At 39.1% G+C, this 24,535-nt stretch overlaps 1 protein-coding gene across 1 annotated transcript in view; it reads right to left on the bottom strand.

Moving 5' to 3' along the window:
- col11a1b (collagen, type XI, alpha 1b) overlaps positions 1–24,535 on the bottom strand; it is an 83,798-nt gene that overhangs the window by 43,001 nt on the left and 16,262 nt on the right. The window contains exons 3-11 of the mRNA XM_077557308.1: positions 24,264–24,477; positions 23,229–23,391; positions 13,266–13,394; positions 9,751–9,843; positions 8,696–8,779; positions 7,037–7,327; positions 4,846–4,911; positions 3,075–3,116; positions 2,739–2,801 (exon numbers count right to left, since the gene is read on the bottom strand). Of these exons, the coding sequence (XP_077413434.1) occupies positions 2,739–2,801; positions 3,075–3,116; positions 4,846–4,911; positions 7,037–7,327; positions 8,696–8,779; positions 9,751–9,843; positions 13,266–13,394; positions 23,229–23,391; positions 24,264–24,477 (1,145 nt within the window). The remainder of the gene's footprint in view (positions 1–2,738; positions 2,802–3,074; positions 3,117–4,845; positions 4,912–7,036; positions 7,328–8,695; positions 8,780–9,750; positions 9,844–13,265; positions 13,395–23,228; positions 23,392–24,263; positions 24,478–24,535) is intronic.

The following is a 24,535-nucleotide window of genomic DNA, read 5'->3' as shown; positions in this document are numbered from 1 at the left end:
AGTTCATCTAAGGCAGGGGTGGCCATGTCTTCCTCCTTCAGCACAGCTGAATCTAATGATCAACTCATCAGCAAGCTTTATAGAAGCCTGATAACGATCCTGATCATGAATCAGGTGTATTAGTGGAGAGAAACATGGAAAACATGCTGGATAGCGGCTCTCGAGGACCGAACTTGGCCACCCCTGATCTAAGGACTGGAAATGGAATTTACTAGAAAATGGTCAATTGAAAACAAAATGTCTGTCTTCCTGTTCAATTTCACACAAAGCTACCCAACTTCATGTACTTTTACACACCTGCGCTTACAAATAAACTTCACATACAGGATTGTACCATGTAATTCACCCCAAAATGGCTGCCTGAAACCAAAATGGTTGCCTTCCTGTTCAATATCAGACGTGGTTTCCTGAGATTTCTCTTTGCGTCATGTTATAACAGACATGTTCATCCAGTTTCATGTCAGTTAAACCTGGTGTCGGGAGCTGACCCCCCAAACATTCCAGAGGGGCGCTATTGAGGGACTTTTGCAGGGGTTGTGTATGAGATCCTTAAAATACATTTTCACAGGGATACATGTGCTTGCAAAAATCTGTGAGGTTTTTTGAGGACATGTTGCGACCACCCAACAGCCGATTAACACATTTCAAATCCAGTATTTTTTTCTTTGATTTATAGCAACAATAAACAGTTTCCCAATGGGGTCAGTAGAAAGTGACTTGTGCTTTTGGGTAAAAGCATGATGTTTGTGAATTAAGATGCCTTTCCCAGTCTTTTTTTAAATCAAGCACCACATCAATTTGACAGTTGTTGCACCCGCCCTCTCTCCCTACACAGAAATTCAAAATAAATAGTGAAAAAAAACCACGTCTTTATAGCCAATAAAGCATCACGTTTTGCATTAGGGGTTGTCTTTGTTGCATATTCCTTGCAAGATAGGAGGCATAGAGGCTACTGTACATTTTTAAGCGAAACCAGATCACTTAGGCCATCCAACGTCTTGGAAAGTGACGTTAAAAGAAGGTTAGCGACGACAATGATGTTGCATCCAGACTGAGCGCTACGCCATGGAAAACCACGGGACTACAGGAAGGAGTCACGTCTAATCCTCCTGGGCCAGACAGTTTTCCCATGGGAGGAAGTGACGGGAGGGGGATGGATCCACTTTTGCTTTAACACCCAGAGGAACCACCACATTGTGTCAGTGAGGTCACTTTCTTTTTCTTTCACTTTCTTTAACATGATAGTTTATCTTTAAAAATAAATAAATAAAAATACACCGGTACAGTATATATATTTTTTTTATTAAAAAAATGTTTTGCCTTTTGGAGGGATGGGGGGGTGTATTACTGTATTCACGATCGGGGCGAATACTACTGTACTGTACTGTAAAAAAATGTTATTGCCAAATAAAATGTTAAATTTTTTCGCAAAAACTTTAAAATAAACTTAGTTCTTGAAAATAAAATGCTTTTTTTTTTTTTTTTACAAAAAATCCTACCTTTCTTTGAAAAAAATAAAAAGTTTATTCTCCAAAAATATTTTCCTTCCATCAAAAAAAAGAGACTTAAATGTCTGGAAAAAACCCTATTCTTTCCCATGCAAAAAAAAAATACTGTATTTTGCCTTCTCAAAAAATTCCTCATTCCTCAAAATACTACTTTATTTCTTTAAAAAATCAATAATAATATATATATATATATATATATATATATATATATATATACAGTACTGTATATGTTGTGCCGTTGTTGTCACAGATATACACTACAGACTAGAGTCAGCTAACAGAGGTGTCTAGGTGGTGGCCATGATGGCAGATTGCGACAGTCCAGCAATGGTAATGGAAAACATGGACATTAGCTTAGCATCGCCATAAGCACACAACTCAAAAGGAGCATGTTTTACTGTATCTACCTATTTATATCTATGGTTGTTGTTTCTCGTTGTGTACATCAATTGTACACCAAACAACAGCGAGGTAAGGAATAATTTTGCACTGTACTGGCTATTTTTAGGCAACAGAAACTTTTCTAAAAGTATTTTTTGTACTGTAATAGGTGTTTTTAGGCCACCAAAAAAGTAGGCCTACTTCATTTTAATGGATAAATTGCTTTAACCCAATAAAGCCTGAACCATGAACTATTAGAGAAAATTCAGATTATTTAAATAGAGTATTTATTGGTCCTTTTGAACAAACCTTTTTTTTTTTTAATCAACATCCACATATGACTTTGGATTTGTTATATTTGATACATTGGGTCACAATGCTTTAAATTTGTACATTGATAAATGTTAAAAATATAATAATAAACAGACATATCAAACATATTAGTATTTCCAAAAATCAGAAAGAACATTTCCCACTATTATTTCAAGTATAGGTGTCTCTCCTTTTCTCAATTGGGACAATCTTGCAAGGTCGGTGAAAAAGCCATCAGCTGGGTGATACTGGCCTCTAATGGATTTTCCGTGCAATGCATGTGTCAGATCATATTTATCAGGGTTTGATTATTCCATCCCCCCCTTAAATATTTTCTTACTAAATTCTGACTTCAATCCAGTCATACTGCAACTTTTCCTCAGGAAATACAATTATTCCCGTAACATGGCGTTAATCTAATAAGCAACAATTGTTTTGTTCTGTGTGAATGCTTTGTAGACTAATCATATGATTAAAGTAATGTTGATATAAGTGGAAAAATGTATTAATTACACGTACTGTGGGGACTCAACTCACCCTCGCACCGGGATCTCCATGAGGTCCTGGAGCCCCCTGCAGTCCTGGGGTACCCGGGACACCCTGAAAAAAACACACATGCATACTTTGAGTTCATTATATCCCAAAGCTCACCGCAGGCGGTCCATTCAGCGCTCACGGTGCATCGGCCAACAAAGACAGAAGCAAAGATGGCTTCAAAAAGACCTCAAAATTTGACAACCCCCACCCCCCCCACCCCCACCATCATCACACTCCACCACCAACACTCTTTCCATAAAGGCACCCCCTCCTTTATCCCCCTTTTTAGCTGTTCTCCATGTGTGCAAGGCAGACAGGAGAAAATGTGATACTCACTGCCTGGCCGGGGGATCCTTGGGGTCCTTCTATAAGCATACCCTGAAAAAAAGAAGAAGCAAAAGAGTAGATAATACAGTAGCGTTACAAATAACAGACGGCTGCTGCGGGTTTGAGGTCGAGGAGTTTACGTACTGCTACACGCAGTATTTCATTGACGGCTATGTGTGTGTGGTCACACTTTTGGACGGGATACAATGCAGATGGTACGGGAGGAGTAACCATTTCACTTAATATTAGGGCTGTATGGCTTAGACTGTACGGAAAAAGTCGCATATGTCACATATTTGCTGAAAATTAGTCATAAAATCTTCAATATACGCATTCAATGTCAGAGTCTGACATTTAACATTTGACATTCTGATTGCTTACAAATTAACAGCCACTTGGCAGATTCCGTGCAAGTAACTTCATGAATTTGACTGCCAAGTCTGTATTGTAGTAGCAACTAGACCCATTGTTAATCTTTAAATGAGTCAGCAGTTAGCTGTAACTGGCCAGTGAGCTGCTAGCTAACGAACTAAGAAAATCATGACTAAAACCTATGACATTAACTTTCATTGAAGTTCATTTTAAAAGGGGAATTAGTCAGTTAACTGTATTTGCTATCAATAGTTTTGATACGTTATCAATTTTGTGGAGCTTTAGAGGGTATTTGGTCAGTTTTTAGCTGTAGGTTGCTAGGTAGGTGTTGGTCAACGTCAAATTTCTCACATAAAATCTACAGTACACCGTTTTAAAAGAGCACGTCAGATGTTTGCTCTAGCTTCTTATCAACTCACTAAGATCATTTGCAGTTACATGTTAACTGCCATTGTACACCAAAGGCCTTTTCACACTGCACTTAACAAGGCGCAGCACGCCATTGAAGAACCCAGTGTCACGTCAGGTGAGCTTTTGCCTTGAGTTGAAAAAATGGTCACACTTGGAAGCAGTGTTGCTATGACATCAGATGACGCAACCATTAAGAAGGGGTTGGCAGAGTGATTTCAGAGTACTAACAGTAAATAGACCAACAAGCAGGAAAATAATCAATGCAATTTCCTGGTAGGCCGCTAAGCACAGGTGGGCACTTCCACAAATCATCAATTCCAATCAATGATGATGCCCACCGTTCGCCGAATGTTTCCACTTTTTCGATGAATGATTTATTTATTTACGCGGTTTGTGAAGCCTCACAAAAAAACACGGAATGAGAAGGACCGTCTGTACTCACCCCGATCAACGGACGTAAAGCATGCTTCAGTCGGTGCTCAGTCCGTGTATTTTTTTGAGGTTTCACGTCACTGTGCACTGAGAACCATGACGTGTATTGACGATTGACGTAAGCGCCCACCTCGCTCACTAAGCAACCATTTCTAAATATGGGCAAGCTTGCCGTCCTCCCTGCGCCCTGCCCCAAGGTGAACACCAAGAAAACCAAGTGCAGTGTGGAAAGGCCTTCACAGTGGATGCGAGTGCTGCCTTTTCCTTGTTGGGAAAATCTCATAGACCAAATATTTTTGATTGTGGTAGCCAACTAGCCATAGCTAAGAAATTAAATACATAAAACAAATATATAGGATATATTTGTTGTTATTATTTTGGCAACCAGCAGTATGGCCATTAGCCTGTTAATTAGCAATGAGCTAAATATAGTGTTGGGACAAAAAGTCAGTGATTAGCAATAAAGTATACTTTTCACACTTGGAGTTAGGTATAAATCAGGTGTGTGTTTTGACTCAGACAAATTGGATGAGTATTGTGAAGTTGATGTTAAAATGCGACTTACGGGCTCAATGATAGCGGGCTCTCCCTTCTCTCCTTTCTCTCCCAGGTAACTTTGACTTCCTCCCACCTGTGGACATGAGAGGAAGACTTTTCTTAAACACTGCAATGCATGTTTATGTTGGGGTGGTTAAAAACGTGAGAAGGCGAGACTGACGAGCAGCAGGGTATAGCGATAAAAGTGCTAAGAAAAGTGCCACAGACTGCTGACTACTGTTCATGAAGATTTAGGTAGCGCTCTGCTCCTTGCTTGGAAAAACAAACCTCAGGAATAATACAGCCAGAGGCTATAATTTGGACTCCCATTTAGTAAGCTTCCTTACTAGACATTAAAAAAAAAGAGAAAAAAGACCCCAACTACAGGGGTGGTTACCTGACACTATCCATACAATGACTTCACATGAGAGGAATTCCCAAAGCCCCAAAAGAAGGACAGTGTCCAGCAGTTTATGAAAGTCATGGAGGACTTTTGCGGTGCGCTGGGATTATAGCCCGGAGAGCGCTAATAGCATGTTGGCGATTAACCCCCAAGGTTTGTCACTTCCTGCCTTAGAGAATCTTCATCTCCACATAGGCACAACAAGAAATCCTTGGAACTATAGACAACAATTTAATTTCAATTTCATAGTGCTGATTTCATCGCCAACTGCAGGGGTGTATAATATTGTTTAATTCCTATTCTTTCGAGTTTAGTATGCATAGGATTTCAAGGTAGGTCTCAAAATAGTCAAGTCAGCATTCGGGTTTCAGGAAGGGATTAGGATTTCAAAGTAGGATCCCAAGTCAGGGGACAGGTTCCAAGTTACAGGGTTAGTTTCAAATTAAGTTAAGCATTGGTTAGGATTTCAAACAAAGGTTAGCATTTCAAACTAAAGTTTGGTTTCAAAGATTTGGAGCCTGGGCTTGGGATTCAAAAACGGTTAGGGATTCACATTGAAATTAGAGTTTCAAATTTGGCTTTCATGACAGGATTACGGCTTCAAAATTGGGTCTCAAGCCAGGAATAAGGTCTTAAATTTGGGGTTCCAGACAGAGTTAGGGTTTTAAACTATGATTGGGGTTTCAAATTAGGGAGACCTGTTGAAAGACAAGTTTTAAGGTTTCAAACAATTTTAATGCAGAATTTCAAGACACTGTAAGCAAGGGATAGGGTTTCAAATTAGGGCAGGGGTGGCCAAATTTGGTCCTTGAGAGCCTGTTTTCCATGTTTCGCTCCACTAACGCACCTGATTCATGATCAGGGTCGTTATCAGGCTTCTGCAAAGCTTGCTGATGAGCTGATCATTAGATTCAGCTGCGCTGAAGGAAGGAGACATGGAAAACAGGCTGGATAGTGCCTCTCGAGGACCAAACTTGCCCCCTGCCCCTGAATTAGTGTTTCAAGACAAGGTTGGGGTTCCAAACCAGGGTTAGGGTTTCACCACAGGGTTGATAATTAAGATTTTATTTTCGAGACATGGTTTAGAGTTTGAAAGTGCAGTTATAACTAGTATTGTTCCGATACCGATACTGGTATCGGCAGAGGCCCCGATACTGCATTAAAACAGTGGTATCGGTATCGGTGAGTGCTAACAAAAATGGGAATTTAACCTGAAAAGAACAGACGCAAGCAAACAAGGCAAGTAAACTGACAAGACAACAAGGAACACCTGGACAAGACACGACTGGCTGAGAGAGCTGATTGGAAGACACAAGGGACCGGGTTGATGAGCGCAGGTGAAAAAAACAACTTAACGAACAGGACAAGGCATAAACCCCAAGAAAACTAAGACTTTAACATGAAATAAAACCAAATGCAGATGCAAACAAAGCACCGATCATGACAGTTAGGGTTTTAAATCAGGCTTTTACACAAGGTGTAGGTTTTCAAACATGGTTGAGATTTTCTGTAAATTTATTTTAAAATACCCTGATCGATGCGCATTGCCTTAAAAGCATAGTACTTGGTCATGATGTATGGCTTCAGCAGGAAGCACTGTCTAAACTGAACAGGTCACCGGGCTACAGAGTTCATGTCAGCAGTGACAGAGAGGTTACCATCTGCGAAATCCTCGACGGTGTCTACGCTTCAAGCAACAACCCAAAACCGTCCGAAACAATAAACATCCCGAAACAACAAACACCCGCTGCATTCCAAAACTTGCATTCCTGATCACCACCACACTTTGCTAATACCCTCCACTGTCATCACTTACGCCGCTCTCCCTGAAGTCGGTTTCAGCCGGAACGCCAGGTCCGAATTCTTCCTCCCCCGTGGAGCTCTTGGTTTCGGTTGTAGTGCCGTAGTCGCCATAGTCGCCGTAGTTGAAGGGCGTCTCCTCCGTCTCCTCTCCTTCACTCAGGTCGTATTCTCTAAATTCGTTCGTGTTGGTGCCGGCATCCACGTTGTCGTCCACCTGGGCGACGGTCTCTACAGCGGGAGTGGGGTCTGCCCCGACCTGTTCCACGCCTGTGATGTAATCATCCACGTTTCCCTCATCGTATGTCTGGGATAGATCCAGGAGTCAAAGTTAGAAGGTAGAAGACACATTTAGTAGGCAATTATGAGTAGATCCACAAAATACGCCAACGAATCCATGCCTGAACAGCATAGAAAGTCTGACAGTTTGGTGTGAAATGGCTTTTTTAGGGCCATTTGGGCCATTTTTAGGACTCTGTCAATTGCCCGAGAGATTTTGTGTGGTTGCTATCAAATTTGAGCGTGATCAAATTTGACATATTCACAGATGTCGCCTGCTTGTACCTAGACCAGACTTTTTCTGTATAATTTCTTTATTACTGAGAAAATTATGAATTAAAAACAAATCTCATCTTGAATTTATATGTTAAAAACGTGAACAATTGCTCTATCATCCTCATCCTGATCCGCACGAATATTTTATGGGCTTATTTGTCCTGTGACGACCCACAAGTTTCGTGGATTTGTGACTCCTGAATCCGCCACTTTTCTAGTCGATGTACCAAATTTTATGCAACACCCCTCCGTAAACCTTTTGTAGTCATCAGTCAAAGTGGAAAACACAATTTCAAAACTATCTGAAACTGGTAAAGTATCTTTTTTTGCAATCTAACAAGTAGCAAAAACTATTATTGCCATATTGAGTTTTATGCCAACATGCGTCGTGCAGACAACGTGACTTACGGAAAACAAATAGTCATACTGTTCCCATTTAACCCCCGAATGTTCTTCATTAGGTTGCTGTTTATATTTGTAATGATTAAGCACAAATTAAGTGCTGCCAAATTCTGGATATATCAGAAGCACGCAAAGGGGAGGGAAGATTTGTCTGTCTGCCTACCAGTTTTCCATTGGTTATGCTTCGCTGAATGACAACGATTTCCTGCTGTGGCCATCTTTACGACGTTGTTTCTCGTAGGGAAAAACAGTAGCATATGCAGCTTGATGATTTTGACCAAATAAGGGTAATGACCACCACCAACAACATTAACATTTCTAAAACTTTCCAGAAAGTGGATACTAGCATTAAGACAGCTGATGAATGTGGAATATAATACAAGTAGTAGATTTTAAATAATGTTTACAATCTAATGACACTAGGCTCAAATTGACGTGACTTACTCGACTCACCCATCTTACTGATTAGACAAATTCTTACGTATTATACTGTATTGATGACTTTTACACAAGGTGCAGGTTTTCAAACATGGTTGAGATTTTTTGTAAATTTATTTTAAAATACCCTGATCGATGCGCTTTGCCTTAAAAGCATAGTACTCTGTCATGATGTATGGCTTCAGCAGGAAGCACTGTCTAAACTGTATTGATGACTCTTAATTAAATATCATACTTGACATAAAAAAATTAACATATAATAAAAAATGTAAAAAATTACATGGCCTGCTGTGGGAGTTTCAGGCTGACTTCCATCCACAATGGTGTAGTCGTAATCGGTGAAGTAGTCGCCATCTACGAGGGTCTGAAATCAGAAACAAAAAATTACAACTTACCGGTATATGCAAAACGTTTTTTTTTTTTTAAGATAGTGAATGGTGAGCAACAAAACATTTTTCAAATTATAGCAAAAAACATAGCAAAGTTTTTTTTATGATGTTTGTGTCATTTTTAAGACCTCTGAACAGCCGATCCAAGGCTAAAGGCTGTCATTTCAGATTTTTAAAAATACTTTTCTGCCTTATTAGGTATCATACAGCCTGTTAAAACAAATTTGCAAAGGATTTTACATAACTAGTCCTGCCATCAAATGGCATGTTGAAATGTATTATGGGCTACTAAAGGCTAGGCATGAGAATGAATTGATCAATTAACCATATTTTTTAATGAAATAATGTAATAAACATTCCACTGTGTGTGTATTGAGGAGATGGGTCATATGTATTTAGCTCAATTATGTAGGATCACTTTGACATTTATTAGGTTTATCGCTACAAAAAGTCCAGTATTGTAAGGTAGATGGGTACACTGAGATCCCAGACAAAACATAATATATGGGACAAAAAGTTTAATTGCCTCACACTCTAGCCACATGAATAATACTACGTAAACAATTACAGTGCAGCTCAGCCTCGGACTAGCGTCCACCACGTCTAGCAATATGCTTTTGACAATACGTCAAACTTGTTAACTATTTGAAACAGCCTCAAAATCCTACTGTTGCATTTGTCTGCATCCTTTGGTTCTTAAAAAGACAAGCTCTTCATGTAACACTTTCTTGACATTTGACTGCCAATAAAATGCTTTAAAATGACCAATTTTACTGCGTAGTTGTTGGAGTGTTGGCCTAATAAACACCCAAATAAAAAGTTATTAAACTGGACATATAATAAAACCAAAAAGAAAAATAGAGACAGATAAAAGTGGACAGAAGAAGAACACGCTTGTTATTCATGACAGCATTGGCCATGAAAACGGTATTAGTAGCGGCAGTACCTCAGTCTTGGCTTTTTCGGTTGGGGCAGTTTCTGTGGTGAGCGCTCCTTCGCTGTAGTCATAGAACTCACCATAATCATAGTTAGTAGCATACTGTAAAAGGGAAAGAAGAAATGGACGGAAAGTGCAGTCAATCCATCAATACCGTCATGTAAATACACCAGCACAATGTCATATTGTACAGTATTTACATGGCAAGTGAGAGCAAAGCTGGGTTATACCCGACATGCTATTTTAGAAATAACATGTTCATATAAATCACATCCATATGAAAGCAAAAAATAATAATAATTAATATATGGATGAAAATAACGATAAATCTTGTTTGCTTCCAAACAAGTTATTATGCGGTCAAACATGACGCGTTGCTACACGTAGGTCTGAATGTCAACAATAGCCAGAGGCATTCATTAATGGGGCCTCATTAAAGTGAGTGTGCAGTCCTGACTCATGGTGGGAAAAGGCAAAATTACAGGAGCAAATAGCAGCCACTAAATGACTTATAGCGCTAAATAAACGTGCGGCCTGAGCTCTAAAATAGCCCACATGAATGCGGTGCAAAATAATCAGCTTCAGGGATATAATGTTGCTGTTTATTTACAGCCTAGAAGTCGAGCCACTCAGGACAAACCACACAGGAAATGGATACAACTTTCTCTGATTAGCATACAATGTGGGAATTGATGCTAGCCTAAGCACCAATTCAGAAAACGTTGACACTAATTTCATAGGTAGACTCCAAAGCACGCTTAAAAAAAAAAAGCGAAGCGTTGCTGTCCCACGACTATTGAGTTAGTCACATTTCCTTTTTGGTGGGGAGGAGTTCAAATGGTTTTACAGCAAAATATTTCAAATTTAACAAAAGTTCACATAAACTTCCAACATCCATCCATTTCCGTGACTGCTTATTCCTCACAAGGGTCGCAGACTTCCAAACACATAATCAAATTAACACGAAGCTAAGTGTTGCTGGCTACAACTATTGTCCGTCAGATTAAGTAAAGTAAGGTTTTACAGTAGAGTATTCTAAATTCATCAAACATTTTTTACAAATGTCAATGGTAGGATCAAAAGGTTTGCTATGCTAACCTTAAACTGATGATGTCACACTTGCCCAAAAATGAAAACAAACTATTGATGTTACACTTTCCTAAAAACAAAGCGCACTCTTGGTGTTGCACTGTACTAAAAAGATAAACTATTGATGTCTCACTTTCCTTTAACAATTGATGTTGCATTTTCCTAAAAAAACAAAACAAAAAACACATTGATTTTACTTTGTTAAAAAGAAAAGATTTCCGCTGCTACATATGATAAAGTGTTTGTTTCAGAATTTTTCATTACTTGGAGAATTAACAGTACTACCATTTAGTAACGCCCTTTCCTCCCGCCGTACATTTATTGACAGTTTAACAATAGCGATGAAGACCATTAAGCCCCAATTCCTGATATGTATTAGAGGGATTAATATTAGTCCCCTGGACAACTGTTGACATTGTGAAAAAGTGATAAAAGGCACAGTGTTGGCTAAACATCCGTCCGGAGGTCACGCTTGGAGCGGAGGCCCGGCCAGACAGACAAGAGAGTCTGACAAGAAGGGGGAGCGGGAGGGTTGTGGGATTGTGGGGGCGCGGATTTACGACGGCGAAGTGCTTGGCTGGGAGCTTCACCGCGAGGCTCGGATGAAATTGGAATTGGACGCGCACTTGTGCACACATATGGACACGCACTCCCGTATCACTCCCGCTTCCTATTTCCTTTTATCCTGGGCCGCACACATGTGGCTGACAACTGCAAGCGACGGCAGGGTCAAGGCGGTTGCTCCCTAGTGGAGGTTTCCATACACATCCATACGTAAATCTGTCTAATAGTCTTTAATGAGGGGCACTGTGTGAAAAGATAAGTATTGATGTTGATCTTTCCTAAAAGGAAAATATGTTAGACTTTCCTAAAAAGAAGACAAACCATTGATGTTGGGAACTTCCATGAAAATAAAAAATATTGATGTTGCTCTCTTTTTTATATGGAAACCTAACTATTGATGTTGTCCTTTCCTAAAAGACGGCAAACTCTTGATGTTGCACTTCCCCAAAAAGAAAAACAAAGGTCTCCTCCATGCACATTTATAATGAATAAATCTATTCAAAAAGCTATAATGAGAGGGACTGCGTGGAACATTCCCACTATAACATTGACGGTGAATAAACTATATGTGCGGCCAAGCTGTTTCTCTCTCTCCCTCTCCCTCTCCCTCTTGTCTCCGCTTGACAGCCTCCACCAGAGTGAACTTGATGATGATGAAGCAACATTTTCCAGCCACTTCTTCCATACTTGAACTCGACCGGCATTGAGAGAGAAAAAACAAAAAACGTTTCCAGGTATTGGGAGTCTTGCTGCATGGAGGGAAAAGGAAAAAAGGTTGGATTTCGGGTAGCACAGCCTGCTGAACTCGTTAGTGATATAAATCACGGGGCCACTCCAAAGCGGGGCTCGGGTCGGGCTTGGCGGCAGAGAAAAAAATGGGGAAAGTTTTCCAGCGTGAGCTCATCAGTTATTTGATCAAACACTTGACGGAAAAATGTCAGCTGACAGCAGCAGCTCTTCTTAGAGACGTAACACACACAAAAAATGACTGAAAACTTTGAGCGGCAAGGGACCATATCTAGTCACCATGGATGACCCACATCTAATTATAAGGCAGTACACAACCTTGTGACTTCCCATAGCCAATAAGCTAATCAAAATACAAATACAAAAGATTTATGAAGACAGAAATGTCCACAAAGCAATTCTTTAAATAGATATATAGAAATGTTTTCAGTTTTGTCAATTTCAAAATGTATGTGTATCATTTGAAGGGCAACGAACCATACAGGACTGGATCACTTAAACTTGAGCCAAAATGGCAGTTGAAGCATCTTGATGTCTCCTAGCCAATCATCAAAAGTAGTAGCAGAAGTAGCAATAAATACTAAAATAATAATAATAATAATATAAACATAAAGTTGCAGATTACCTAAATTGCTAATAAACTGAAGCCAAAAGATGATTGCAATAATAAAAAAGTAACCATTACAGGAAATGAAAGAAACTTATATGATACTGCTGTATAAATGTAATTAATAAAATGATCATACAACATAATTATTATTTTTTTAACAATATATGATAATACTAACATAATTTAATACAGGAATTAATGTCGACTTTGCATGTACAGTTGTGCTTGAAAGTTTACATACCCAAGGGACATGTAAACTTATGAGCGTACTGCATGGTGAGACAAAGGTTTAATGCCCATAAAATCCCAAATACTGTGGCAATTGTTTTGATATTTTCAGAGGTTGAAGTTGGCATAAGTAGAGATGTGTGTGTGTATTTTGGTGACGATTCATATCATTTTTGCGTCACTAAGTGACGTTTAGCTTTTGTACATTTGCAGTTGTCTTCAAAAATTTACATACCACAAGGGTATGTAAACTTTCAAGCACAAATACATTTTCTTTTCTACTGACCTCTTCTTCAGGTTCCTGGGCTTGGGGGGTGTCCTGGTGGTTGGGGGTTTCACAGTCGGGGCTGTAGTGTTCACAGTAGTCATAGGCGGCTCGGGGGTCTGCCACGATCAGCAGCTGCTGGATGTCACCCTGGACCATGACACAGACAGACAATGTCAGCTAAAAACCCACAAAATAGACACACATCCAGTGTTCACATACAAGCAGTCTTCTACTTGATTAACACAGCATGGCGATCATAAAAGGTGACAGTAAAAACACAACAAGCAGGATGTGGTAGAGCACGATAGGCCGTAATCCTCCTGATATAAAAGATCATTAATCAAGACTCGAGGCGAATCTGCAACCTATTGTAGCATCTGCCACGGGAGAGGCTGCCAGTCCCCGTGCACAGCAGATAAATAACCAAGGTCTGTAGTTATCGCAGGACGTCTGGTTTTCATGAGCTTTTGGAAAAGGAAATTACATCTGCACCGCTAACGCTGCCGTCAGCCAACACGCCTCACTCAAAAGCAAGTTGAAGAATGTGACCACTTCCAGCCAATCAGCAAATGAAATTAGTTGGAATAAATTATAACATTGTAAATGTCCCAAAAATTTGTTTAAAATATTTACTTCAGATTTGTTCTTTTTTTTGAGCGGGGGTACTACTTTTATATCGTTATGACAGATAAAGTGTCATTTTGGGTAACTTAAACTTGAGTCAACATGCCTCAGTATAAATGTTGTGGAACTGGAACCATGGGACTTTTCCTAGCCAATCAGTAAATAAATGAAAAATAACAAAAGAGCTTTCTAAAGTCATAAATGTTTTCAAATAAACTGTAAATATAGATTTGTCATCAAAGTGAAGTTAAGCTGTTCTATTGACGGTGCTTTACTTCTTTTTACATTTGTATGACAGTCAAGTTGCTACACATTCAGTGTTGTCACGAACTATGCAGCAGGACGCAACAACAAGCCGTGCAGAATGGTGCTTATTTGTCTGTTTGTCTAGTCTGTGTTGTTGTTAGTGCGCAGGAACTTGTTGATATCCGCTCCACATCCTCAGTTCTATGTTTATTAATTCGGTGTGGTAGGATGTTTACGTTGAAATGTCACGAAAGCTCACGAGACAACATGCACTTCATGCAATGACACATTGACCATTCGAGCCAATTAAGTTAAGAGTTAAACTTGACTCTATTAGCCTACGCTGACCTGAACTCAACACATTTAGCATTGAAAAAAGGTAAAAAGTTAAAAAGTTACAATCAATCTTTTACTAGCCTAAATGCACTTCATGCATTCACGTTAAGCTTAACAAGGCATTTGACCCTTAGCCATCATGCTAAGCCAATGTCAACTTTAAGCCTTCATGATAAGCTAACTTTTGCTAAGTTAAACTCAATACTTCCTGTTTACAGCCTGAGCTACTACATATGGGCTATTGCCTTCTTGCACTTCTTTTTCAGTCAGTATTGAGTATACCCACTTCTGAATCCCCCCTGATTCACATTGTTCAGCCATGCCCTACCTCCTGTGCCTCTAATTGACAGGTACCACCTGCCTACACTGATTAGAGTGACTAACTTTTGGCGTGAGGACTGATGAGCCAATCGGAGGCAGAGAAGGGCGGGTCATGTCGAGGAAAACAATCCTTCAAATACTCCCCCGAGCCACAATGGTGACCCAAAATTTAGCTCAGGTGAACTGATTTGCCCTCGTTCACGAGATACTTGATTGCGATGTGGGTTTGATTCCTGGACGCTGCCGGTTACACACTAACTACATGCTCTAGTTAAGTTTTATAGTAGCTGGGCTGGTACTGATTTTTAAGTACCGGTAAATTAAAACACAAGAATGGGGACAAATAGTTAAATTTTCAGCACAAAACAATACTGAAGTCTAACCAGACTGTTTTTCACTATTTTTGTTCATTGTTCACTAAATATTGTAATTTGTTTTATAACATATACTTTATGTTTGCCTCATGATAAATACATTTTACATTATTTTAGGCTGCTTGTGTTACCAAACTGTTCTTATCAAGTTATGATAATTTTATTATTGTGAGCAAATGACGGATTTTTTATTTTTTTTATTCTTGCATGTCATCGTTTCTAAAAGAGAACGTTTTTTCTGGACTACTTAAAAAAAAAACTGGTGAAAATTGAGAGTATACCCACTTCTCCAGGGACCACTACACAACTGCTGCAGACCTAAACTCAACACATTCAGCCTTCAGTTAAAACAGACTCTTTCAGCGGACTAAAGCTAGGTTAAACTCCAGAGGTGGCAATGCCAGGTCCTGCCGGTTGAGTAGAATCACCTGTGGCTAAATTGGAGCAGGGTTTTCTGAATCTTGATTTGACACCTGTGTTTTACATTACTCTTTATCATACACTATAACTTAAACTCTTAGCATACATTCAGCCTTCAAGAAGTTAAGTTAAATTATCTGCCGCTAGTCACATTTCCATATTATAGTCACGGGGGCAGCAACTTTAACAGAGAAGCCCTAGACTTCCCTCTCTCTAGCCACTTCATCCGTCTTTTCTGGGCAAAACCCAACATATTCAGGCTAAAAGAGTGTCATTAATTAGCATAACCTTCATTCATGCTAAGCTTACAGCACATGCTAACCTAAATGCCACGCAATCATCCATCAACCAAGTTAAAATAAACTATTTTAGACTGTGCACTGTTGGCATTTATGATCACCTAAACTTATAGACTAACAAAAAAATTGACACATTCAGCTCTCAAGCCATGTTAAAATAAACTATTGTAGTCTACACGCAAACCTAAATTCAGCACATCCATCTCAATGCGAAACTTAACTTGAACTCAACTGTTTTAACCTGCACGCTAACCTAAACTTGACAGATTCAGCCTTCACATAACTTCACTTAAAATCAACCATTTTAATCTAGATTCTAACCCCAATGCAACAAAACTGAAGCTGAAAGAGCGCCATTTCAAGATTGCGTATTTTATTGTTTTATGTCTCATTAATGATGTTTAACTTGTTTTTACACTTGTACGAATAATAAAATGATATTTCAACATTGCACGTAGAGTTTTAAAAAAACAAGATGGTGACAGCTTCACTCTGGCACAAATGAAAAAATACGCTTAACCTCTTTTTACACTGGCAGTCTCTCTCTCTCTCTCTCTCTCTCTCTCTGTCTCTCTCTCTCTCTCTCTCCCTCCATTCCTCTCTCTCTCTCTGATGACATCAATCTGGCCTGCCCCTGACACCAATGAGGGCCCACATGTGTCCAGCTCAGGAGGTGACACACCATCCAGCTGCCTACTCCTCCTGTGTATGAGCAACTCGCTTGCTTTTTTTTCTTCTTATTGTCTGATTGCACTTACACAAGCAGAACTGTGGAAGTGGAACAACACACGCAGATGGAATTTGAAAAAAAAAAAAAAAAAACGCACAAGGACAACAATTAGCCAAGGGAAGTGTGCCTAACACTCTCCAGATTCCCAGCCTGACCGCGGCTTTTAGTAGCAGTGGCAAAGTCTGAAGAAATCTGCTAAGATGAGAGCAATAGTGCTTTTATGTGAACAGGATGCGTGGGATAGAATCACATTAGATGCAATGGAATCTCGTGATGTGTAGCCGTAATGCTAAGCTGCATTTGAATTGTAGCCAGGTGTCTCCTAATGGTTCTTGGACATTTAAGCTAAGCCAAGTTCAGCACTTGTATGCTAAGGTAAACCAGCACCTCCTGCACTCATGCTATAAACTTAACACTTCTTGTCTTCATACTAAATTCAACTTTTTTAGCTTTTATGTTAATAAACGCTGCTGTTTTAGCCTACAGACTAATCTGACATCTAGAGACATCTAGCATTCCAGCTAACTCAACTTTTTTAGCCTACCCACTAACCTTAACTCATAACTCACTACGTTCATGTTGAGTTAAACTCAACATTTCCTACCTTCATGCTAAACTCAGCACTTCCAGAATTTATGCTAAAAAAGAATTCCATGCACAGCCAAACACGACACATTTAGCCTACATGCTAATCTTAACTAATTGCTTCCTTTTGGACCATGACAAGAGATCCCCAAAATAGCTATCCATCAAAATGGCAAGTCTAGTTGGAATGGCCACTTCAATACAAGGCACCAAGAATTCTGAAATTGGATGCTGTGTTCCGGAAAAATTTAGTTTTTTGTTTTCTGAAAAAAAAGAAGCCTTGTTTGGGTACATTTTTGTGTGCTATTGCCTATGAAAATGGTAAAAAAAAAAAAAAGCCTTCAAATTTCAGAACGTTAATATTCCCAACACATCTTTATTACCGTTTTATTTAGTCAGACACTCTGGGAACCTGTTCTTTGATTAGCTGACAAGTTTCAGTTAAAAATATCTGCCAACAAGCCAATATGGGCCAAAATACTGAGGGGTTCTAAAAGGCTGTGTCTGGAATGGCGATTAGGACAGCCAGCTCACTACTTTCTCCTCATTGCATATTACGTGACCGCTGTACCTGTCATACCAACTATTGATTGTGAATAAAAAACATTTCAACTGTATTTTATTTCCTTTATTATACATATAATTTTCATTTAAAATGAATGAATTATTTCCGTGGCATATAGTTAATGTATTGCTTGGATTCTCGCGCTTGCACTTGCTTGCAATGCAATGGTCTTACCCTGTTGAGTGATCATCAATGTTCACAAAGTGCATTGTGGGTAATTTTGTTTGCGCTACATTTGGACAGCCCTACAACATGCCGTGACCCCTTAGTAGTGCTGCTAGTGCACCATATAGGGAATAGACTGCATAACATTATTCATGGAACATTATTCATAAGAAGAACAACGTGGGCAATGCATTTGGTGATGTACTTTTGTCATCATTTTTAGTTGTTCATTTTTTTTGTTTGGAGGAATTAACAGGCACTTGAAATGGTCGTTTCATGTTTTGTTTTAAAGAAAATTACACAAATATGTTGACCACTTAAGTACTTCCAGCCTTCATTCTAAGCTAAATTCAAAATGCCCCGCCTTCAAGATCAGCAAGTGTAACTTTTTTTACCCTTTACACCAAGGATAGGGAACCAATGTACTGCTTGTTTTCCATGTCTCCCTCCTCCAACACACCTGACTCAAATGCTAAGCTCATCAGCAAGCTAGGTAGAAGCCTGACAACAATGCTGTCATTGAATCAGGTGTCTGTGATTGGCTGGCAACCGACCTACTGCCCGAAGCCAGCTGGGATAGGCTCCAGCACGCCTGTGACCCTTGTGAGGAATAAGCGGTTAAGACGATGGATGGATGGAGTCAGGTGTGTTGGTGGAGAAAGACATGGAAAACAGGCAGGACAGTGGCTCTCGAGGGCCAGGGTTCCCTACCCCTGCTTTACGCTTAACTAAAGCAAAGCCTTCCTGTCATCATGCTAATCTATGCGTACCACTTTTAGTTTTCATGCTAACCTAAACTCTTTTAGAGTGCACAATTAGTTATATTAAATTAAACAGTTTTTATTTAGTTTTCAGTTGATCCAGGTCAGATGGTCCCTTTCAGTCCCTAGATTTTTTACGAGGCTGTGCACCAGAAAAAAACTCGCCAAAAATGTGGGCATCCGTCAAAGACAGGGCCAATGGAGCTATGGAAGTGCCCACCACTGCTAAAGTCAATTTGTTTAAGCCTTTGTGTTAATTAACCCCAAAGGTGGTACATTTAGTGGAGCTCAACCAAACAAAAGTCTCATTTCACAAGTGACTCAGCACCATCTGTATTAAATATAAAAAAAGTGGGAGCAGCAGAGGCTGTATAATTGTTAGACCTGCTGGGTGAGGATATGTGTCTACCAGCTGTGGAATGTGAACACATGCTGATCATTACTCCAGCTTCTCCTTGCACTTCCAAGACTCCTGCATCTGCCACCCAGCACTAGGCTAAAATAGTTGAGTATAGATAGCTGTGTAAAAGAAGAAAGTGCTGAGGTGAGTTTAGCATGAAGGCTGAAAGACTTTAGTTAAGCGTGAAACTATGCTGAGTTTAGAAATGAAGACAATAAGTTTTGAATTTAGCTTAGAATGAAGGCAAAGCAGCCAAGTTCAGGCTCGTGTGAAAGCTAAAAATGGCCAGTCTAGGTTAGGCATGAAGGCTAAAATAAATTAGTTTAGTACAACATTTTAAATAGTTCAGCATGTAGGCAAAAATAGTTTAGTTAGCTTACCACAAAGACTAAAAGTATTGAGTTTAGGTTAGGATCAAGGTAGTGTTGCGTTAAGTACAAGTAGGCTTACTACTGAGTTTACTTAGCATAAAAGCTAAAAGTGCTGAGTTGAACTATAAATGAAAGAAATTAGAGTAACGTGAAGGTAAAATAGAGAGAGCATGATAAAAAAGGAATTGCATTTAGTATAGCAACAATACTTAGAACAGTAGAGTTCTCATTAATATGAAGGCTAACAGTGTTAAGTTTAGTTTGCCATTCAAGCTAAAAGTGCTGAGTTTAGTTTAGTACAAATGCTAAAAAGCTCAGGTTAGCTTAGTTTATCATAACTTCAAATAAAAAATAAAAAATAAAATACCGGTAACAAAAAGCTGAAGTGATGAGTTTAGTTTAGCACAAATGCTAAAAAGCTCAGTTTAGCTTAAAGACAAGAAGTGCCAAGATTGGCTGACCATAACTTAAAAAAAAAAAAATGAAAGAAAAAGTTTAAAGAGCTGAGTTTTTAGGTTAGCAAAGCAGGCCAAAAATGTAGTATAAAGACAAAGTGCTGAGTTTGGTTTAGCATGTACAGTAAGATGAATGAGTTCAGTTAATCTAAGTCATGCTGAGTTCCGCTTAGAATGAAGAGCAAAAGAATGAAAACTTCAACCTATCAGAATTTGAAGGTGACTATTACTTGTGGCTGTCTGTGAGCCCTCTTTAAAGAGTGAATAGCTTTACTTTAGTTGTACTGATTTGTGCTGTACAGTGGATAACTTCTCTTTATACTTACACAACAGTTGGGAATGTTAAACCATGAAGGCCTGAACTAGTGATAAGGATTTACAATGCCCAACTATTTGAAGCTGGAATGGATGTATTCACTTTCCATTATTTCCTATGGATGGGTTTGTACTTTCTGAGCATAAACATGCAACTTTTCAGCACAGCTGGTTACGTTCCTAAGGTGTCAAGGGGGACTGAATGTAGTACAATCACAACAAAATCTGAAGTCAAAAAACATATGGCTTATATTGAACATATGCTACAGTAATGACAATACAGCAACACAAGAAATTTGGAATCAGACATTAAGCAGGAAGCAATTATAACTCAGGGGAACATATGTTACAATTTTCTTAATAGTGTCTGATGAAAAACACCTCAATGTCTGCTTAACTTAGCTGAAAGGCCAAATGTGTTGTGGACAGTTTAGCAGAAAGTCTACAAGCGTTTAGTTTTTAATTTGTATTTTTATTAATCCATTCATTCTCCGAATGGTTTATCCTCACCAGGGTCACTGGCGTGCTGGAGTCTCTTTGGGCGAGAGGCAGGATACACCTTCAACTGGCCACCAGCCAATCACAGGGTTTATTTATTGTTATCTAACTTTCATTTCAACAATTAAAAGCATGAAGGCTAAAACGCATTGAGTTTAGGTTGGCTTGAAGTCTACACGAGTCAATTACATTTAGAATGAAGGTAGAAAATGCTGAGTTTAGTTTTGCGTCATGACAAGATGATCTTATATGCTAAAAGAGTCTAGTGTACATAGTTTATCATGACAGTTAAATGAGTTGAGTGTATCTTGAAATAAAAGAAGAATGTGTTGAGTTGGACTCAGCACAAAAACTAAAAGAGGAGAATTTAGTAGCCTATGAAGTTATGAAAATGGAAAATGGTGACTTTAGCTGAGCATGAAAATGGGAAATGTTGAATAGACCTTAACGTGTGAATTTAACTCAACTCAACCTTAGAATGAAGGCTAACATAGCTGAGTTTTGTTTAGCATGATAGAAGAAAGCCTTGAATTTATTTTAGTATGAAAGTACACCAAAATTAGACTAACATGAATATAAGATTTGGTGACTTTAGCTACGCAACAAGGCCAACAGAGTTGTATTTAGGTTAGCATGAATGCATGAAGAGTTTAGATTGTTAGATAGTTGACGTTAATTCATTTTGAACACTAAACATGTTAAATTTTGTTTAAATTAAGACATCAGGACAGGCTAAATTTATTGAGTTAACTTAACATGAAGTGATTTAAGAAAAAAAACAACTCTTCGACATGAAAGAGTAGTCAAAACTTGGAGAAAGTGTTTTTGTTCACTCGTCTCCCCTCAACTCATAACAACCTTAATTACAATCTTCACTGTGGCTTCCAGTCTGGCCTTCTTTCCTTCATAAAACTCATTCACAACCGCGACTTTTATGGCCCCACATAACCATGCTATATTTCCTTATCAATGCTGTCAGGACATCTAACCACGACTGCTTCACTTTAGCCAGCAATTCTGAGATCACACATCAAAGCGTTGAGCGTCAAAGTCACATTTTCCACTCAGGTCACAACCTGAATGGCTTTGCTAAGTATAACTGAGCTCAGAGTAAGCAAAAAGAGCTAAACATAGTTTAGCGTGAATTGAACTAAGAAAGAAACCTAAAAGAGTTGGGCTTGGTGTAAAGGCTCAAGAAATTGAGTTGAACTAAACATTACGACTCAAAGAGGTAGGTTCAGATTTACCATGATTGTTAAAACTAGCTAGAAGGATAAAATTGCTGAGTTGAATTTTGCACGAAAGCAAGATGAGTTTAGCTTTGTATGACGGTTAAAAGAGTTGGGATTAGTTTAGCATGAAGGCTAAAAGATCTCCAATGATCTTAAATGTGTTGCATTTATTTTAGAGTGAAGGTTAAAACAATTGAGTATAGATTAGCTTAATGGAGAAAAGAACTGCGTTTATCTTAGCGTGAATTGTAGAAGATTTTCCTGGATCATTGCATCTGCATGAAGTCTAAAAAATCTATGAGCAGGCTAAATGTAACAACTTTAGCTTAGTATGAAAGCTAAAGGATATTGGTTTAGCTAAGCATGATGGCTAAATGTGTAAATTCTAGTACAGCATGAAGGCTAAGAGAGTTGGATTTAGCATCGCATGAAGGCTAAAAGACCTGTCCCAGTTGTTTTTCCCCAGTTCTGACCTAAAAGCATTTTAGGGCGAAAGTAAACAACCAAAATGGCGGATAGTGATAAATTGTTTTATATTTTGGTACTCAAAACTCATTTTTACCTCTAGCAAGCAAAAAAAAGGGGTCACTATTGTAGTGTGATGTCAATTTTAGTTAGTCGGTGAAGTCGGGATACTTTTTTCCCCCCGACTTCGCAAGTGGAATTTCCGAGTTCAAGGGGCGTTCCCGTACACACTTCGTGGTTTGAACTCTGAAAAGTCCGACTTCCGACCATCCTTGAATGCAGCATAAAAGAGTTGGATTTAGTTTAGCGGGAAAGCTTAAAGAGTTGACTTGAGTGTGAAGGTAGGAAGTAAAGGCTCTATCTTAGCATTAAGGCTAAAACAGTTGAGATTAGGTTAGCATGAGGACTGAAGCGTGTTGAGTTTAGCTCGTGAGTTGAGATTTGCATTCAGGTAGGTAATGAAGAACCATTAGCACAAATCTGGCTACGTTTCATCAAGTCTAATGTTTAGTTTAGAAACAAGGATAGAATTGTTGATTTTAAATTAGCATGACATGTTTAGTTATGGATGGAGTGTTGAGTTTAGCTTGGCACGAGTAGCATGAAGGCTGCTATAGTGTTGGGTTTAACTTAGCACAAAAGCGTACATGGAAAAAAAAACAGTAACTTGGCCAAAAACATCTTCCCCTGACCAACTTTACAATCAAATCAATCTTGTCGCCTTGACGGGTTTAAGCTCCTCTTAAATGTTCCACCGACGGGGTGGGAATTTGGGAAACTGGGGTTCAAACAGCGCTTCCAATATAGTCAGCAGCTCACCTCGAAGACTTGCTCATCCAGGATCCTGGTGCCGAAGACGGTGATGCCTTGCGTGTTGATGGCTGCCTCTTCGCCCCTGGCCAGAGTCTTCGTCACCTTTCTCTTACAGTCCACAATCATGGTGACGCGCTTCTTCTCTACGCTGATGGCCACACGATGCCATCTAATGACGAACACACAAGCAATTATTCACATACCAACCCTGCAAATTGCTGAAATCACCTGAAATTTGACTTTAAATCCCAAGTGGCTAAATTACTGCTTTCCAACTGGAAGCTGAACTGACTATAGTCCATATTGCAATACTGTTACCAGTGCCACCAGTATCAACACAACACCATCCCCACAAAATCATGTGCAAATACTAAGTAATCATTAAAATAAAAAAAAACTCTAATTAATCACGTTATTATTGATCAAAATTGTACATGGTGCCAGCTCACCTGTTTTAGCAGCTATCCAGTAGCTAGCAGACAGTTTAATAGGCTAAAATGAATCTGCACATTTGACCTTTGATACTGACAGCCTGACACAGTTGCAATTCCTACCGATCCATTTTTTTTTTTTTTAACAAACCAGGCTTACTCAAATGTGCTTTTACCAGGCAAAAGTGCCACTGTAGTTCTGACGTTTATGCTGTGCAGCGATTTTGTCCAACATGACAGACCCCAAAGTTTGATTAATTATTCTGTTTAACTTTTATTCCACAAATTAAATTGTAATAAATGTACTGTGTTATGACTTAGTACTGGAACATTCACCATATTCTAACAAAAAACAACATAATAATAATAATAATATTTGTGAATATAAAATCAGAGTTAAACTCAACACTTCCTGTCTTCATGCTCAGATAAAGAGGATTTACTGTCTTAACACAAAATCAACTCTGATGTTATCTTAAAATGTAGAAGGAAATGCTAAGTGTAATTTAGCATGAAGTTAAACTACATAAGAAGACAGTTTAGCTTAGTTAACAAGCAACATTTATGGTGGGGACGAGCCCGTGGAGAAAGCGGTCACTGAATCACTCACTTGCCGTCAGCCAGGTTGATAGAGCGGAAAAGGGGGTACTCCTCGGGGGCCGGCTTTCCGTGCTGGTCCTCGTACAGGAAGATGGGTGAGCGGCCCACCTCCACGCCGAGCTGCTGGATGCCCTGCTGGTTGTACATAGACAGCAGGAAGGACTGCAGGCCTGATTTGGGTTTGACGGTGAACATGATGGAGAAGTCTTCCGGGAAAACTCCACCTGGAAAAGGGCACCCAGGATTTTTCGTTAGAATAGACAGCATGGAAGAAACAACTAC

The sequence above is a fragment of the Vanacampus margaritifer genome, chromosome 2 (assembly GCF_051991255.1).
Source record: "Vanacampus margaritifer isolate UIUO_Vmar chromosome 2, RoL_Vmar_1.0, whole genome shotgun sequence".
Lineage (NCBI taxonomy): Eukaryota > Metazoa > Chordata > Actinopteri > Syngnathiformes > Syngnathidae > Vanacampus > Vanacampus margaritifer.
This window is presented reverse-complemented; position numbering and strand designations above follow the sequence as displayed.